This window comes from Bos indicus, chromosome 24 (genome assembly GCF_029378745.1).
Source record: "Bos indicus isolate NIAB-ARS_2022 breed Sahiwal x Tharparkar chromosome 24, NIAB-ARS_B.indTharparkar_mat_pri_1.0, whole genome shotgun sequence".
Lineage (NCBI taxonomy): Eukaryota > Metazoa > Chordata > Mammalia > Artiodactyla > Bovidae > Bos > Bos indicus.
Window position 1 is genome coordinate 7793424 of NC_091783.1, and position 19383 is coordinate 7812806.

At 40.4% G+C, this 19383-nt stretch overlaps 1 protein-coding gene across 3 annotated transcripts in view; it reads left to right on the plus strand.

The window, feature by feature from the left end:
- CD226 (CD226 molecule) overlaps positions 1 to 17970 on the plus strand; it is a 114182-nt gene extending 96212 nt beyond the window's left edge. For all 3 annotated transcript variants that reach the window (XM_019986993.2, XM_019986992.2, XM_070778678.1), the window contains exons 5-7: positions 5488 to 5590; positions 10843 to 10900; positions 13229 to 17970. In XM_019986993.2, coding sequence (XP_019842552.2) covers positions 5488 to 5590; positions 10843 to 10900; positions 13229 to 13342 — 275 coding nt within the window. In that variant the 3' untranslated portion in view covers positions 13343 to 17970. The remainder of the gene's footprint in view (positions 1 to 5487; positions 5591 to 10842; positions 10901 to 13228) is intronic.
- Positions 17971 to 19383: the final 1413 nt, after the last annotated feature.

A 19383-nucleotide genomic window follows, 5' to 3' on the forward strand; every position in this document is an offset into this window, starting at 1 on the left:
GATTGTCATACCTCTGGAGTGTGATTGAATCTCTACCTTTTTGTTTTTTTGTTTTTTGTTTTTACCCACCATTCCGTCTCTAATGCCAAGTACGCACTGTGCCTTAAAATACTACGTGTTAAAAAATGAGTAAGATGGATCTGAGTCCAACATTTGCTAGAAGAGGTTAAAAAGAGCCAACATACTTCACATGAAAGAATGTGAAGAATCTGAAATTTTGATTTTGGTTTTATAAGTAAGCAGCATGAAACAAATCACCATACTTTTCAGTGGTTTCTACTTACTTATCATAATGTAGAGCTTAACAAAGAAAGCCATTGTGATTTTTAAGGGTTCTGAGTACAGTTCTGCAGAGAAACTCTCTACGTCCTGCACTTTAAATATAACCATTAAAAACCGGCAGAGTATTCTGTTTTAAGCAGGCAGACCTCTAAGTTTTTCTACTGTTTTTTTTCTGACTATTATCATTTAGTACATTTGGAAAATAGCAAAAAGCCTAAAGAAATAATCACTTTTAATTCTATTCCCTGAAGCTCATCACTTTAAAACTGTGGCATGCTGTTGCCTGGCAGACTTTTTTTCTCATAAGTTCTATCCTCTATTGAGATATCTTAGCATGCGCATTTGTGAATTCTGGCTTTGAAATTTTACTTAACTTTCTATTTATAGTCAACAGTTTTCCATTTCACTGGAATTCTTTACACTCATCATTCTAATGTCCATGCCCTGATTCTCAAAGAGGTGGCTCCAAACCAGCATCACACAGGACCTGCAAATTCTGGGACCCTCCCAGACCTGTGTGCTCAGTTGCTTCGTCATGTCCAACTCTTTGTGACCCCATAGACAGTAGTCCACCAGGCTCTTCTGCCACCAGGTTCTTCTCTCCATGGAATTTTCCAGGCAAGAACTCTGTGCTGGGTTGCCTTTTCCTTCTCCAGGGGATCTTCCTGACCCAGGGATTGAATTCGAGTCGCCTGTGTCTCCTGCATTGACAGGAGGATTCTTCTTTTTTTTTAATTTAATTTTATTTTTAAACTTTACAATATTGTATTGGTTCTGCCATATATCGAAATGAATCCACCACAGGCATACATGTGTTCCCCATCCTGAACCCTCCTCCCTCCTCCCTCCCCATACCACCCCTCTGGGTAGTCCCAGTGCACCAGCCCCAAGCATCCAGTATTGTGCATCGAATCTGGACTGGCGACTCGTTTCATATATGATATTATACATATTTCAATGCCATTCTCCCAAATCATCCCACCCTTTCCCTCTCCCACAGAGTCCAAAAGACTGTTCTATACATCAGTGTCTCTTTTGCTGTCTCGTATACAGGGTTATCGTTACCATCTTTCTAAATTCCATATATATGCGTTAGTATACTATATTGGTGTTTTTCTTTCTGGCTTACTTCACTCTGTATAATAGGCTCCAGTTTCATCCACCTCATTAGAACTGATTCAAATGTATTGTTTTTAATGGCTGAGTAATACTCCATTGTGTATATGTACCACAGCTTTCGTATCCATTCATCTGCTGATGGACATCTAGGTTGCTTCCATGTCCTGGCTATTATAAACAGTGCTGCGATGAACATTGGGGTACACGTGTCTCTTTCAATTCTGGTTTCCTCGGTGTGTATGCGCAGCAGTGGGATTGCTGGATCATAAGGCAGTTCTATTTCCAGTTTTTTAAGGAATCTCCACACCCACAAAGACATGGAGGAATCTTAATGCATATTGCTAAGTGAAAGAAACCAATCTGAAATGGCTACGTACCATGTGATAACCTGGAAAAGGCAAAACTATGCGCACCACCTGGGAATCCCTCCCTAGCCTACTGAGTCAGAAACTCCAAGGGGACCACTCAGCCATCTGCATTTTAACAAGCCCGCTAGTGATGCTAGTTTCGTATGAGACCCTCCGCTATGTAGTCTTGCTTTAGTCTGCTCTCAGAAAATAAAGATTTTTTTTTTTTGCTGTTATAAATGTTTCACAAAACTCTTTGTTCATATTTCTGAACATTTTTGTAGAGAAAAAATTAATCAAATGTGCAAGCAGTTCATGAAAGGATGGATGTACAGAGAATGCTTTCTTCCTGGAGGCTGGTTGTGGTAGATTTCGCTCCCTAGATTGAACTTGAGGTCATCCATCTTGCCACTGGCTTCCTTTCATGCAAATTTAAGTGCTTTGGTTAATAAGTTATCCACATCCTTCTCATTGTCTTGCTTAGTTTTCTCTTAATAGCAAGGGTATGTTAAAGATGTCAACTGATTTTTTTTGTTTCTGCATGTTGTTTGTGATGACTTTGACCTCCAGATACTTTTCATTTTGACCCAATAGATCCTATGTATTTGCTTATTTGTATAAACTGGAAAGTCATTTCTCATTTCAGAGATTAAATAATACTCACATTTTTCTCATGTTTACATTTAAACATTTAGATCTCTGTAGTCTACCCAGATTGGTTTTGTTTCTTTCTTTCTTTTTTTAGTGTAATTAAGATCTAAAAAATATTTCAAAAAGTAGGTAAATTATTTTCCCAGAGTACTGTCAATGAATTTTTTGATCATAACTTTCATTTTTTTCTTTCACAATTGTTCATTTGACTTAACCTTAGCACCTACTATATTCAAATTATGTCAGCATAGCAACTGTGGTCCTTTCATAAGCCTGTGTTATAATGCAGAATAACTTCAGATATTTTGTTTACTTTTAAAAATGTGCCAAGAACTGAAAAATGCTAATTTCTTATTTGATTGGGAGAAAATTCCCTTGTTCCTTTTGCAGTGATGATTCAATGTATTTTTTGCTCTGAATAAATTTCAGTTTCCTTCTCCCCATCATATCTGAACAAAACCCCATCTTAGATGCTACGTACGAGGTCTTTAAAGTGTTCATATATTTTGCTACCTTTATTCACCTTATAGGTTAAACAAATTTAAAAAGTAAAAATAGTGTTTATTATATGATTCAGTCTCTCTTTGCAGTAAACCTTACCAAAGAATGAGTGGAGTAAACTTTGAGCTCTTATCATTGATTATGACAAAGCCTTTGACTCTGTGGATCACAAAAAACTGTGGAAAATTCTGAAAGAGATGGGAATACCAGACCACCTGACCTGCCTTCTGAGAAACCTATATACAGGTCAGGAGGCAACAGTTAGAACTGGACATGGAACAACAGACTGGTTCCAAATAGAAAAAGGAGTACGTCAAGGCTGTTTATTGTTACCCTGCTTATTTAACTTATATGCAGAGTACATCATGAGAAACACTGGGCTGGATGAAGCACAAGCTGGAAACAAGATTGCCAGGAGAAATATCAATAACCTCAGATATGCAGATGATACCACCCTTATGGCAGAAAGTGAAGAGGAACTAAAAGCCTCTTGATGAAAGTGAAAGAGGAGAGTGAAAAAGTTGGCTTAAAGCTCAACATTCAGAAAACAAAGATCATGGCATCCGGTCCCATCACTTCATGGGAAATAGATGGGGAAACAGTGGAAACAGTGAGAGACTTTATTTTTTTGGGCTCCAAAATCACTGCAGATGGTGATTGCAGCCATAAAATTAAAAGACGCTTACTCTTTGGAAGGAAAGTTATGACCAACCTAGATAGCATATTCAAAAGCAGAGATATTACTTTGCCAACAAAGGTCTGTCTAGTCAAGGCTATCATTTTTCCAGTGGTCATGTATGGATGTGAGAGCTGGACTGTGAAGACAGCTGAGTGCCGAAGAATTGATGCTTTTGAACTGTGGTGTTGGAGAAGACTCTTGAGAGTCCCTTGGACTGCAAGGAGATCCAACCAGTCCATTCTGAAGGAGATCAGTCCTGGGTGTTCTTTGGAAGGAATGATGCTAAAGCTGAAACTCCAGTACTTTGGCCACCTCATGCGAAGAGTTGAGTCATTGGAAAAGACTCTGATGCTGGGAGGGATTGGGGGCGGGAGGAAAAAGGGACGACAGAGGATGAGATGGCTGGATGGCATCCCCCACTCGATGGACATGAGTCTGAGTGAACTCCAGGAGTTGGTGATGGACAGGGAGGCCTGGAGTGCTGCAATTTGTGGGGTCGCAAAGAGTCGGACACGACTGAGGGACTGAACTGAACTGACATGAAAAAAAATCTCAGCTAAATAGTGAGTCAGGAAGGAAGAAATCATCTGAATGAGAGATTGGGAAGACTGCTGTGAAAAGCATGGTTTTCAGGTTGCCATGGGATTCCAGACAGCCTGGGAATCAGGAAATTAAATCTCAGTTTCAAGAGGATGGGCAGTTGTGTTGTTCTCTGCCATAGCAGCCCCTTTTCTGCAGGAGGGGGGCCTGGAAAATTTGCCATCTAAAGAGAGATGGGCATAAAGACAGCACCTTGGTTTCCGTTCAATCCCACTTCCATCGACAACACATTCTGATATCTTCTTGCAAGGAGCTCTGTGGGTGGTGGTGGGTGAGGTGTGCTGTGGGCAGGAGGACATCTGAAAGATAAGATGGTCTCTGATCTCACAGGATCTCAGTCCAGAGGGGAGCAAATATTGCTCATTTGAATATTGCCTCATTAGACTCTTATCCCAATTCCGTGATGTAATTAGGAGTGTTGGCATCACTTGACAGTTGGAGGAAGGCTGGCAGAGAAGGTTAGGAATTTGCTGGAGGTCAAATAGCTAAATAGTGAAAGAATCAGTGTGAAAATTTCAGATTTTCCTTTTACCCCGATCGCTGGTCTGTCCAGTTAATACCTGAGTTGGAAAAGTAACATACTTTTCTTGATTATTTTTATCCTAAACTACCATTAAGTAGCCAGTATTTCTTAAGCAAAATTCCACTTACAGATATCAAAGTTACATACTGTTGTGATGTACTTATTATTATCAGAACTAAGGAGTAATCTTCATTTTTTAAAAAAGATTTTTTTTTTTTTTAACGTGGACCATTTAGAAAGTCTTTATTGAATCTGTTACAGTATTGCTTCTGTTTTATATTTTGGGTTTTTGGCTGTAAAGCATGTGGAATCTTAGTTCACTGACTAGGCATTGAATCTGCATCCCTTGTAGTGGAAGGCAAAGTCTTAACCGTTAGATCACCAGGGAAGTCCCAGCAGTAATCTTCATTTATATACTAGTTTGATAGTTTTTTTTTTCCTACTAAAGATTTTGTGTTTCTGATTGGGAGTTCATTAGAATGAAGTGCTACCTACCGTGAATAAATGCTTTCTATTCTTATTCTTCTTAAGGTGTCAAACCCACTATTAGATCAAGGAAGTAAGGAAAATCTGTGAGGAGTCAGAGATATTTAGGAGACTCTGAAAGAAGAAATCTTTTCCCCCTACTCATCCTATGTTTTTTAAATTGGATTCTTTGTTTTATATACATTGTTATTCTGTGATGATTAATGTACACTTTAAAAATTTTCCCAACTTCCTCTCTATTCTAGCTTTAGCTGAGTTCCTAATTCCTCCTATAATTTATTTATTTTTTTTCCTCCTAGGTGAAACCAAGAACTCATACATCCCCTTTGTGGCTGGTGGGGCAGTTCTTCTGTTCCTATTGGTTATCCTAATTACCACCATCACTGTCATTACTTACAAGAGGTGAGTACTGCAGCTCCTCCTGAGTAATTCTGATGCTCGAGTTTCTCTATTAATGACCCAGCAGCTGGCTGAGCTGTCTTAGGACTCATGTACTGAGGCCATGTCCTTTGAATGCTGTTCTTAAAGGTAGAGGAGGAGCAGGGGCTGTGGGGGTGTTAGAGGAGAAGGCTAGAGCAGTTCATCTCAGAATTAGGAGGAGTGGGCAGTCCACCCCCTCATCCACAGGTTCAACTGCCTGTCTGCAGCTATATCTGTCTTCTTCCTCCTGCAAACACAAAAGGCTGGCAGATGGGGGGGCGAGGTGTGTGTGTGTGACAGAGGGGTCGGGGAGGGGTGGATTCTGAGGCCAAAACCAGGGCTGAACACTCATTACATGTATGCTCAGTCATGTCCAACTCTTTGCTACCCCAGGGACTGTAGCCCGCTAGGTTCCTCTGTCTATGGGGTTCTCCAGGCAAGAACACTGGAGAGGGTTGCCATTTCCTCCTCCAGGGGATCTTCCTGACCCAGGGATCTATCCTGCATCTCTTGTGTCTCCAGCATTGGTAGGCAGGTTCTTTATCACTGCGCCACCTGGGAACCCCCAACACCTTCATTTATTTATTTATTCTGACCACAGTGAATGAGATGTAATGGCATGCACATTCTAATAAGCAAACAGTGTGATTTTAAATGGTTATATAATGTCTGAAACAAGTAATATAGGTGCCTTTATTACAGATTATTGAGAAGAAAGGAGTTGGGAGGGGCTACCCTAGAGAGAGCAGGGGGCCACCTTGCCTCTTCTAAAGTCTCCTACCTTTTATTGTCTGTGACACTCTTGGGAATTTTCTAGGATGTTCTTGGTTGACCCTTCCCTCCTAGCTGCCCCACATTCATCGACTCACCAGTCTAGGTATTTGTGGCAATCTTATTTGTAGTCACATTGGGTTGGAATCATTCCTTATAACTCGTGATTCTAACTAATGTGTTAATTTATTTACTGAGTTATTTTTAACTGGATAATCGCTTTACCATGTTGTGCTGGTTTCTGCCATGAGACAACCTGAATCAGTTACTTGTGTATGTATTCAGTTCAGTTCAGTTGCTCAGTTGTGTCTGACTCTTTGCAACTCCATGGACTGCAGAATGCCCTCCCTGTCCATCACCAACTCCCGGAGCTTGCTCAAACTCATGTCCATTGAGTCGGTGATGCCATCCAACCATCTCATCCTCTGTCGTTCCCTTCTCCTCCTGCCTTCAATCTTTCCCAGCATCAGGGTCCTTTCCAATGAATCAGTTCTTCGCATCAGGTGGCCCAAGTATTGGAGTTTCAGCTTTAGCATCAGTCCTTCCAATGAATATTCAGGACTGATTTCCTTTAGGATGGACTGTTGGGATCCCCTTGTGGTCCAAGGGACTCTTAAGGGTCTTCTCCAACACCATAGTTCAAAAGCATCAATTCTTTGGCACTCAGCTTTCTTCACAGTCCAACTCTCACATCCATACATGACCACTGGAAAAACCATAGCTTTGATTAGACAGACCTTTGTTGGCAAAGTAATGTCTCTGCTTTTTAATAAGCTGTCTAGGTCATAACTTTTCTTCCAAGGAGCAAGCATCTTTTAATTTCATGGCTGCAGTTGCCATCTGCAGTGATTTTGGAGCCCCCCAAAATAAAGCCTGTCACTGTTTCCATTGTTTCCCATCTATTTCCCATGAAGTGATGGGACCAGATGCCATGATCTTCGTTTTCTGAATGTTGAGTTTTAAGCCAAGTTTTTCACTCTCCTCTTTCACTTTCATCAAGAGGCTTTTTAGTTCCTCTTCACTTTCTGCCATAAGGGTGGTATCATCTGCATATCTGAGGTTATTGATATTTTTCCCCTCAATCTTGATTCCAGCTTGTGCTTCATCCAGCCCAGCGTATCTCATGATGTACTCTGTGTATAAGTTAAATAAGCAGGGTGACAATATAGTCTTGACATACTTCCTTCCTGATTTGGAACCAGTCTGTTTTTCCATGTCCATTTCTAACTATTGCTTCTTGACCTGCATACAGATTTCTCAGGAGGTAGGTCAGGTGGTCTGGTATCCCCATCTCTTTCAGAATTTTCCATAGTTTGTTGTGATCCACACTGTCAAAGGCTTTGGCATAGTCAATAAAGTAGATGTTTTTCTGGAACTCTCTTGCTTTTTCAATGATGATCTAATGGATGTTGTCAATGTATTCATATCCCCTCTCTTTCAGCTTCCCTCCCACTCCCAATCCCACCCCTTGCATTTAAGTCTCAGGGAAAGAAGGAACCAAACTTTTGGTGTCTGCTTTTTGAAAGTCTGACACATTGTAACCATTTATTATATGTTTGTTGAGTGAATATCTACATCCATCTCCACTCCTCTCCCCCAGTAATATTAATGTACACACACACACACACACACTCATGTGTGCTTATTGGTAGGGTTTCCCGTAGGTTTCTCCATCTTGTTGCCACGCCCCCAGCCTGCAGCTCTCCAAAGGCGGCCCTCACTGCTCACCTGCCATCTGAGATCCCTCCAACTTGCTTGCCTGCTCCCAGGTATCTCTCTCCTTCTAACTCATCTGATGTTTCCTGGTTCCTCTCTAAAAGTTAGACTGACCACCTTGTCTCCCTGTTTAAAGACTGTTTATGTTTCCACTGCCACCAGAATAATGCTAAACTCATTAACCTTGTGTCACAGGTACCCTCTGTTCAGCCTGATTAATCTAACCTCAATCTAATATTCAGGAACTTCCCTGGTGGCTCAGATGGTAAAGTGTCTGCCTGCAATGCCGGAGCCCAGGGTTCGATCCCTGGGTTGGGAAGATCCCCTGAAAGAGGAAATGGCAACCCACTCTAGTATTCTTGCCTGGAAAATCCCATGGATGGAGGAGCCTGGTAGCCTACACTCCATGGGGCCACAAAGAGTTGGACATGCCTGAGCGACTTCACTTTCTTTCAATCTAATATTCATTCATATTTTCTACTTTACTTACTCTCCTGATATTGACCAGTTGTATTGAAATACAACTTTTATTCTGTGAACACACCCGACTCTTCCCCTCTGTGATGCCACCAAAATGCTGGTTCCCCCAGATTTAGCCTCAGTCCTGTGGATGTTCTTGGTGTGGGGAGCATGTCCCCTCTGGGGGGCTGCCCTGCATTCCACCTCCTGCAAGCAGACGTGAGGTCACCATCCAGAGTCCCATTGCGCCTCTCACCCTCCACGCCTCTCAGCCTGCTTTGTAGTTTAATCATTTCCTCCTCGCTTGTCTTCCCTGCTATTCATAATGGCAGGGGTTGTGTTTTATTCATTTCTTTGTGCTTGATGGCATTTAGTGCTAATCTTTCCAAACAATGGATGGTCCACAAGCATATGCCTAATTAAGTTGAAACATGAAACTGTCGATGTCCCTTTCTCTGCATGGCGGGCTGCCCTCCAGTCAATCCCTGGTCAGAAATAAGCAAATCGAGGTGCGGAAGCCAGGTTGTTAGTGGCAGTGAGGGTTTCTCCCCTGCTTCACCTTGGTTCATAAAGATGTGCTGAGGGCCAACGTGACAGCTAGAGCGCATGGGAACACGGGAAACACAGCGGAGAGAGACTGAGCGACAGGCAGGTCTCGGGAGGGTCACAGGTGTCAGACAGGATGGATTTTGAGTCATGAGAATGCATCACTTTTACGTGAATAGCTAAATGGAACTGTAGAATATATTGTTCTACTTGGTTAAATGTGATAAAAAGAAGATTAGTGGACCTGAATGCACGATCATGGCCAAAACCACAAAGCAAAAATTGGGTCCTCTTTTCTACCCTGTCGCTAGTATCGGTTTGTGGTCATTGCTTAGAATAGAAACGTCTTGAAAAATGACCCAAGGACCTGACAATGACCTTCTGAACTCTGTTTTAGCAAACGTTTAAACTAATCCTGCAGCTTCAGCTTCAGATGCATTGACCTGGAGAGGAGCCATAATACATCACAGGGTGCCTGGAGGAAACGAAATCCTTCCTTCATGCCTGGCACACACCCAGAAGCCCCTGGGCACCAGGCCCCCTTTCCTTTTCCAGGGGATCTTCCTGACACAGGGATTGAACCCACGTCTCCTGTATTGGCAGGCAGATTCTTTGCTGCTGAGCCGCCAGGAAAGCCCATACAGTGCTCCATGTCAGTTATATCTCAATAAAACTGAAAGAAAAGAAATCATGTTCTCTTTTCTTTCATCACATTGTATACACTAAGGCTTATGTTAAAATATATTTCTTTACACATGTACACATGTATACACACATACACACACACACACACACACATATATATATATATTTGGACCTACTTGGAAAGTTAACTCTATATTATGATATAACAAGCCTTGTGAATGATAATTTAACAATGAATCAAAGGTCATAGATCTGCATATATTTCCTCACTTGTGAAAAGAGTTTGATCCCTGAGTCAGGAAGATCCCCTGGAGAAGGACGTGGCAACCCACTGCAGTATTCTTGCCTGGAGAATCCCATGGACAGAGGAGCCTGGCGGGCTACGGTCCATAAGGTTGCAAAATGTGGGACGCACCTGAAGGGGCTCAGCAAGCAAAGCAATACAGATGGTTTAGTGAAGTGCCTGAAAGAGTCTGTAAAGCTTAGTTCTTTTGTCATTGTCATCCAAGAAGTTACACTGTGGGCATTTAAAAGGAACTTTTAATTGTGGGAAATGTCTGAAATTATTTGGAGAAGGTTGTCAGTCATATATGTAACAACCTACTCTGCAGCATTCTTCAGTAAACTCCCTGAGATTAATTACTAAGCTACACTACTGGATATCCATTTAGCTGCCTTTGCCATTTGTGAGCACATTGGAGAATGTAGGGAAAATGGAAAAATTTAGGTCAATGGAATTTTGAGTGACTGCATATAAAGCAGCCATGAACAACTTCAGCTTAATCAGTAAGGGTTGGGGTGCAGGTGAGGTATAGAGCGTTTGAAATCATGAGAGTGCTGGGACATCCCTGGTGGTCCAGTGGTTAAGACTTCTCCTTCCAATGCAGGGGGCACAGGTTCAGTCCCTGGTCGGGGAGCTGAGACCCACATGCCTTGTGGCAAAAAACCAAAACTTAAAACAGAAGCAGTATTGTAACACATTCAATAAGGACTTTAAAAATGGTCTACATCAAAAAAAATCTTTGGGAAAAAAAAGAAGAAATACTGCTAGTGCTGACATGTCATTCTTAATTTCTCTTTTGTACATGTGTTCCCAGAAAGAAAAGGCAACAGAAAAGAGGCCTATTTAAAGACGTCTGGATCACACAGAATAGGGTAAGTGTTCTCAGAATAGTTACTCCCCTCTCCCCCCCAACTCTTTTGTGCATCCTGAGTGTCTTGTCAAGTCAGTTCATTTTGCAGCTTGCAAGCTTCTTTTTTATTCTCAATAACCTAACCACACAGTCGCCTGTTGTTCAAGTCTCAGCTATTTGATGAAGCAGTTCTTTTCTGATTTAGTCTCCTATGATTAATACCCTTGGACACTGTTTTACATCCATATAAATAAAGGAGCAATTACACTTAATAGTCAACATTGCACGTTTAGCTACCGCCATTGGAGGCCTGCAACGACAAAATTACCACAAAGTGGGTGACTAGAAACAAGAGAACCCTGTTCTCTCACAGTTCTGGAGGGCTTAAATCTAGAATCAAGGTCTCCGCAGGGTCGAGTCCTTTTTGGCACGAGGCTCTGCTCCGTGCTTCTCTCTCCGTTTCCGCGGTTATCAGCAATCTGCAGCTTGTCGACACATTGCCCAAACCTCTTCCTCTGTCTTCACATGGCGTTATTCCGCATGCACACGTGAATGTCTGTGTCTCTTCTCCGTTTCTTTAAGGGCACCAGTGATATTGAGCTAAGGGCCCATGGTTCTTCAGTACGACCTCATCTTAACCAGTGACAACTGAAGCAACCCTGTTTCCACATAAGGTCACATTAATGAAGGTCTAGGAAGTACATACATTTGGGGGAGATGCTCTCTGACCCGGTGCAGGGCATGACGATATTCTGTGTCTTGAGGTTTTTGTGAGGGTTAAATTAATTTAAACTAACGCATAGCAAGCACATAAAAGGATGCAATACAGGATATTCATTACTGAAATGATATTTGGATTAATTGATTAATTAATTGATGTCCAGATTATGAAGCTAGAGACCCTTCTGCTGGGCAGGACGCGGGTTAACCATGACATTGTCTTTCTACCTGCTCCTGCCCCTTCATGTTTAATTGAAAGAGGAGGTTTCTGGGTTTGCAGATAAGATGTATGCTTATTTCCATGCTCACTCATTATCTCCACTGTAGGTCAAATATTCCCTCTAATGCACATTTTTCTGTTTACAAAATCTTACAATAAAACATTTCCCCGAGTGTTATCTAAAATTACATCCATTTCTCTTCAATTAAATTATTTGCACTTGAATGCTACATGGCCAAAACATCCAGTTCTAAAAAGCTTCTGACAATCCAGTGTGTGTGCTTCAGACTTCTTAATAATCTCTCAGTTTAGCTTTCTTCTTCTATTAAGGAGTTACTCTTTGCAAAACAAATTTTTGTCTTCCTCAATAACTCATGGTTTGCTTCTGGGCACCAAGTGCAAAGGCTGGAGAAGCCTGGCTTTGTTCTGTCACATACAATTTTTGGGTCTCTTCTCTGTCCTTAGCTGTTGTCCACTCAAGCCAATGCAAAGGTACACTTATTGCTCTGAATTCCAGGGGAGGAAAGGCGCTTTGCAACTTCCTGCCCTAGATGTTCAACGCTTCCAGGCTTTTGCAGGCTTTTTAATATTTTGAGTGGCAATTAGAAAGTTAGTCAGCTGGTCTGTCAAAGTTAGACTTCCTTGATTCTTTGGGGGCTCTTTTAAAAAAGACAAATTGAGTAGATAGCAATACCACTTGAACTTTACTTTTGCTTTCTTTGTGCAAACACCAATACCACTCTAAATTTTCAAGCTCCTCACTACTCACCAAAAGGCCTCTCTCTCCTCCTCCTCTTCCCTTCATTTCCGTCCCCTGCTCTCTCTCCCTGCTCTCACTTATGCCTCTGCATCTTCTGTCACACACATGCATACATGTGGTCAAAGAGACTTGATTAGCTAGGGAAGATTAATGACTGTAAAACATCGTCTGGAAAGTGAATGTCCTCTTGCTTTTGTAATTTTTAAGTTGTGTTCAGTTGCTTATTCCTAAGCCAGGACATGGTGTACTTTAAAAACACGTATTTAGTAATTCATCCGTTCAACAGAAATGAATGGTTATCCACTACGGGAAAATACTGTACTAGACCTTCCATATAAAAATGCGAATTATTGTTCTCTTTGAAATAGCGTAACATCAGGAGAGAGAATTTTACATCTAAAGAGGTAATTTATATCCCTCTATATCAAGTGATAATCAAGACTAGTCTCTGTTGTATCTCAGAGTCACGAGATCAAGAATGTAATTTTCTCGTGGAAAGTCCATGCAATGAAGAGAATGGTTTATGAAATTAATTGTAATAGAAATTTGACCTATATTATGGTTGAATTGAGGAGAAATTTGTTTTGAGTGTCTTGATTAAGTGCTGAAATGCAGTGAATTATTAACATCCTCTGTGTTTATCTTTCTAGGCAACCAACAACTACAGAAATCCCTTCCCTCCCAATCCACCGGCAGGTGGTGCAGGAGAGGACATTTATGTCAACCACCCGGTCTTCTGTCTTGGACCAAGGGCTAGAGTCTAAGCCCATCATAGGAGAATGTAAATGATAACTATTATGTAAATGGATTGTCATACAGTTCTTCCCACTATTTAATGTCTACCTTGGATATTGGTTGACCAAATTTATTTCATTCGACAAGAAAAATACTGCCTAACCATAGAGAGCATTCTTAACAGATATGTTTTAGAAAACCTGACTGTAATTAGCTTTTACATGAAAGGAAACATTGAATCATGTAATGGGACAATCCAGGGAAGATCAAGCTTCAGGGAAGGGTTATTTTCCAGGGCTTAAAGATTATGTCCAGAATTAAGAATGGACAAAAGACAGTTTCTGGATCCCCTTTCACAGCATCGGATCTACTTCCCTTGATGTTAGCCTCACTCTCCTTCAGGCTTTCCGCTTGTGTTTCCAAGATGACTGCCGACAACTCTCAGCAAGTCATAATCCTTGTTTCTGCCTGGTAGAGAGCAAGCACATTCGATGACTTGTCCATCGTTAAGCAGTCATCATGGCCAGAAAGGAAATCAACCCTGAATATCAATTGGAAGGACTGATGCTGAAGCTGAAGCTCCACTACTTTGGGCACCTGATGGGAAGAGCTGACTCACTGGAAAAGACCCTGATGCTGGGAAAGATTGAAGACAAAAGGCAAGGAGGGCAACAGAGGTTAAGATGGTTAGATTGCATCACTGACCCAGTAGACATGAATTTGAGCAAACTCTGGGAGAAAGTTGAGGACAGAGGAGCCTAGTGTGCTGTAGTCCATGGGGTCACAAGGAGTCGGACATGCCTTAGTGACGGAGCAACAATAACAACAACATGGCCAGAAAAGGGTGGATGGGCTAAGTCAGTTAAGGGCTTGCTAGAGCTGTGTAGGAGTGGGGCCCAAGTCCATTACTGGGAAGGAGAGGGGAAGAGGCTGAGGAGGGTGTAAGGAAGGAGGAAAAGGGATCAAAGAGTAGGAAGGTACAGAAAAACTTTTTTTTGCCTCAAAGCTTTGACAAGTACCCAGTTTGGCCTCATGATATGACTCTCAGAGCAATTAGACCATGCCTGTTGTTGTCCAAATTCTAGATGGAAGCAACAATGAAAAGTATTTGTGAAACTCAGTAACGGTCATGGTCACCTTGAAACCACAGTGGTTTGGTAATGACAAAACAGTGATCATTCCTGTCTCATGCCCTTATTACTCATCTTTAAAAGATCCTTATTTCTAAAAGACTCATCTCAAAGATTCATTTAGGTTTCAAAGTTGGAGACTTGGCATGATAATCTGAAATGAACCCAAAGCAAATCCTCACATTGTCTAGATTCTTAAGCTGTAATTTACAGTTTTAGCAAGACAGTGGATATGTTGTGGTTTTATCTTTACATACCATGCACACCAAATAGTGCAATTATTCTGTGAATTATGGAAACTGTGAGTGCCCCTAACTGTTTCAGAAGGGAAAGAATGAAAACGATCACTCCCAGTTGTACTATGTACATGCAATGAGAGTTAGCTGTCATTTTTATTTGTTTGCTTATAGATACTTATATCTGGATTCAAGAAGTGTTTCCACAGATATATTTGTAACAACGTGGGCAGGCAGTTTTACAAGAAAACCGTCTACTGTTTTGTTAACTAGATCAGATCTATGAAAGTGTCCATGGCTGACTCTATCCATGGTGAAGCAAACTTGGCATCCTTTAAAAGATAAATGACTTCTTCCTAAAAGTTAATGAAAATATTACTTTCTGGGAGATTCTGATAACCAATCCTCAATGACTAAATGACATAGGGAGAAGTAAAAAATTTCTACCATGGCAACATGATTTCAGGGAGGATTTTTATGTAATCCACTTAATGTGCGGTTTATGGAAACCACAATATTTGAAGTTTGTCTCTTTTGCCATGGATGTTTTAAACTTTTTTTAAAAAAGTCTCTCAAAGCATTTATGAGAATTATTTAGTCTGTCCCTTCTTTTCTAAATTCTTCATCTCCAGGGTTCAGAATTTTTAGGGATTTGGAACCTTCTTAAGTCCTGCTGAAATTTCTCCAACCTCCTCTGTAGATCCTGCTGCACTGTCATCTGTTAGCTTTTGAAACTCTGTTCATTCATTTTCTTTGGACATCTTTACTTAACAAAGCACTTTGATTGTAGTCTCTTTAATATTATACCTAACTTGCTAGAATTGTCAACTGTACCTAATATATTAGGGTTGACAATTCTAGCTTTATATATACATATATATATAAACTATGCCTACTGTATATGTATACAATATATGGTATCCATAGTAGGTATATGGTATATATAGTTTGTGTGTATATACATGTACACACACTAGCACACACACATATGTATTTCCCTAACCTATTGTACCTACTATTCCAGTTGTTACTAAGGAAACAGATCCACAGCATGAAAGGTCAGAATTGAATTAAATTATGTGTTAAATCTTTTCTGCAAGGTGCTATTTAGGAAACAAATGCTTCCTAAGGTTCTTTTTTACATACATAATTTTTATTGGTACTATATTAAATAAAATCTATGTTTTCTTTGAATGACATTCTTTTAGTATCTGCATTAAAGTAACCAATTACAGGGAGTTGCTGTGTGGTGACAAGGTAGGTAAGTTTGTTAAATGCCATCATAGAGTACACAGTTTTGTCAGGGGAAGAAGACATCTTATTAGCCTACAATGATTAGGCATTGATTATATTATCATCAGAGAGACCTTGAAACATTATTTAAAAGCCTTTATGCACACTGGGAAAATAGAATAGGAATTTCATTAACTTGAAATTATGCTTATAAATGGGAGGCAGGTGGATAAGGTTATAATTTTCAGCTAGTAAATATTTATACTTACAGAAGTTTTAAGTAATTAAGTTTATTACTAAAATATACATATACACTTAAAAATATTATCCATTTATACAGAATGAAATAAAAATGACTTAACTTTTATTGTAAACAACCAAATTATGTTTGTTTTTCTAAAACTGTATTAAATAAAAGGTCCAGCTGCATTGCAGTAATTTTCTACTTTGGTAGAGTCCACAGTGAAATTAGAAATCACTGTAATCAAAGCGCTTCTCCTTGATTTTTAATAATACGCTGTGTTTTGTACCACTTGTATGAATTTCAGCAAGACTGAAGATATTGTAGAATACAGATGCTTATAAAGTATGGGTGGAGGTGCTAAATTGTGAGTACAAAGTTAATCTTTTTTTCCACAATCATGATAAGCAAATATCTTTGAAAAAATATAAAATAGTATAAACACGTCTTACCACTGTTTTATTATCATCATTAGTTAAGCCATCGTTAGACTGTCTAGAAAGTATTGACCTTCACATGTAGGCTTTTTGCATAAATTTGTATACTTTTCCACTGATCTGTCATTGGATTGTTCTAAATCAAGTCTCTAAGCTCTTATACATTTTTCGTTTGCTAGTCATCCAATAGGTGGAACTGTAGCTTCTAGAATTAACTGCAATGCTTTCTAAAATTATTTTTTACAAATCGTCAAGGTTGGTTTATGTATTTTACTGTCCCAGATTTAAAGCACTAACTATGTTGTAAGAAAAGATCTGATGTGTGGGGATGGGTAATAAATGTCTGAAAGAATCCCCCGTTACTGTCTGTTTTCCCTGCTGCAATGATGTTGTATAGTCACCCTCTTTAGAACATTTTTTTTTCCAGTTTTACATGTAATTTTAGACTCGGGTTTTGTAGGGCATGTGAATGTTTACCTTAACATACTATATTCTGTTGTTTGGATGAATAAAATGTAGGGCTCCACTATCATTAGTTTCACTTATCAAAGAATATTAGGGGGAAATTCCTGATAATATTAACATGAAGATTAAATGCAGAAAAAAAAAGTCAAATGAGAGACACTTTGTAGCTTCTCTCCATGCCGCATTTAGTGTGTTTTGTAAGTGCATGTAGTTCAAAGAGTTGAAGTGTGCTGTACAAGGGTCATTTTGGCAAAAAACAAACAAACAAAAAAACAAACAAAAAACCTGTCCTTCTGATTTTACCTCCATTGAGACAAAAACTGTCACTTCTGCTTATTTATTTTTCTGCTGTTAGAAGAGTTTGTTTGGCTGCACCAGGTGTTGGTCGCAGCACGCGGGACCTGAGTTCCCTGACCAGGGACTGGACCCGGACGCCCTGCACTGCGAGCACGGGGTCGTAGCCACTGCACCACCAGGGAAGTCCCTCTGCTTTTCTGAATCGTGTACATATATCACTGCTGCTGCTGCTGCTGCTAAGTCGCTTCAGTCGTGTCCAACTCTGTGTGACCCCATAGACGGCAGCCCACCAGGGTTCCCCGTCCCTGGGATTCTCCAGGCAAGAACACTGGAGTGGGTTGCCATTTCCTTCTCCAATGCAGGAAAGTGAAAAGTGAAAGTGAAGTCGCTCAGTCGTGTCTGACTCTAGCGACCCCATGGACTACAGCCCACCAGGCTCCTCTGTCCATGGGATTTTCCAGGCAAAAGTACTGGAGTGGGGTGCCATTGATGTTTTTCCATTTTAGACATTCTTTATTGATTTCGATATTGTCTTTCCTACAAACTCACCACACGCACACACCTTTGTCATGTATCCATCCTTCCAAAATATTTACATTAAACTTTTGATTATTTCAATATTTGTTTATTTTTTCATGATCTTGCCAATGCTCTTCTTAGTTGAATACCACGGTAAAAATGATTGTTCATTCTCTCCAGAGTTAATATTTTTTTTTCTGTCTAGCATTAACAGTTGTCTCTTTTCCTAGTTTACTGTTTTGGTATTTACCATAACTTTATCTCAGACTCTTCACCCATGGTCTAAAGGCTCTCTTCAGATCCTCTGAGACACACTGGATATTTAGACAATCTTGTCTTCCTAGACCAGAACCTTGACCTGGGCTGATAAACAGTGGTTATAAGCACAAGTTATGACTGCATAACTGTCATCCCGACATCTCTCTTCATCCAGGATAATAGTGGAGAGAGGACCATACAAGCTGGAATTGATTCTACAAAATTTCCCAGTTGGGCTGCTATCCAAAAGTCTACAAGCAATAAATGCTGGAGAGGGTGTGGAGAAAAGGGAACTCTCTTACACTGTTGGTGGGAATGCAAACTAGTACAGCCACTATGGAGAACAGTGTGGAGATTCCTTAAAAAACTGGAAATAGAACTGCCTTATGACCCAGCAATCCCACTGCTGGGCATACACACCGAGGAAACCAGAATTGAAAGAGACACATGTACCCCAATGTTCATCGCAGCACTGTTTATAATAGCCAGGACATGGAAGCAACCTAGATGTCCATCAGCAGATGAATGGATAAGAAAGCAGTGGTACATATACACAATGGAGTATTACTCAGCCATTAAAAACAATACATTTGAATCAGTTCTAATGAGGTGGATGAAACTGGAGCCTATTATACAGAGTGAAGTAAGCCAGAAAGAAAAACACCGATACAGTATATTAACGCATATACATGGAATTTAGAAAGATGGTAACAATAACCCTGTATGCGAGACAGCAAAAGAGACACAGATGTATAGAACAGTCTTTTGGACTCTGTGGGAGAGGGCCAGGGTGGAATGATTTGGGAGAATGGCATTGAAACATGTATATTATCGTATGTGAAATGAATCGCCAGTCCAGGTTTGATGCCTGATACAGGATGCTCAGGGCTGGTGCACTGGGATGACCCAGAGGGATGGTATGGGGAGGGAGGTGGGAGGTGGGGTTCAGGATGGGGAACACATGTACACCCGTGGTGGATTCATGTTGATGTATGGCAAAACCAATACAATATTGTAAAGTAATTAGCCTCCAGTTAAAATAAATAAATTTATATTAAAAATAAAAGGATATGAGGTGGCAGATTACAGATTTTTAATCAGTGCCCAGAACATGGCAGGATAAGAAGGCTGTTATGTTTGGGTTTGTGTCTGTAAAAGTTGAGGGTATTGGTTTTAAGCATTAGAAGCAGATGCTGACTGTGTTATAGGGAAAAAAAAAAAACAACCACAAAAACCAATTAATTTATTTGAGTG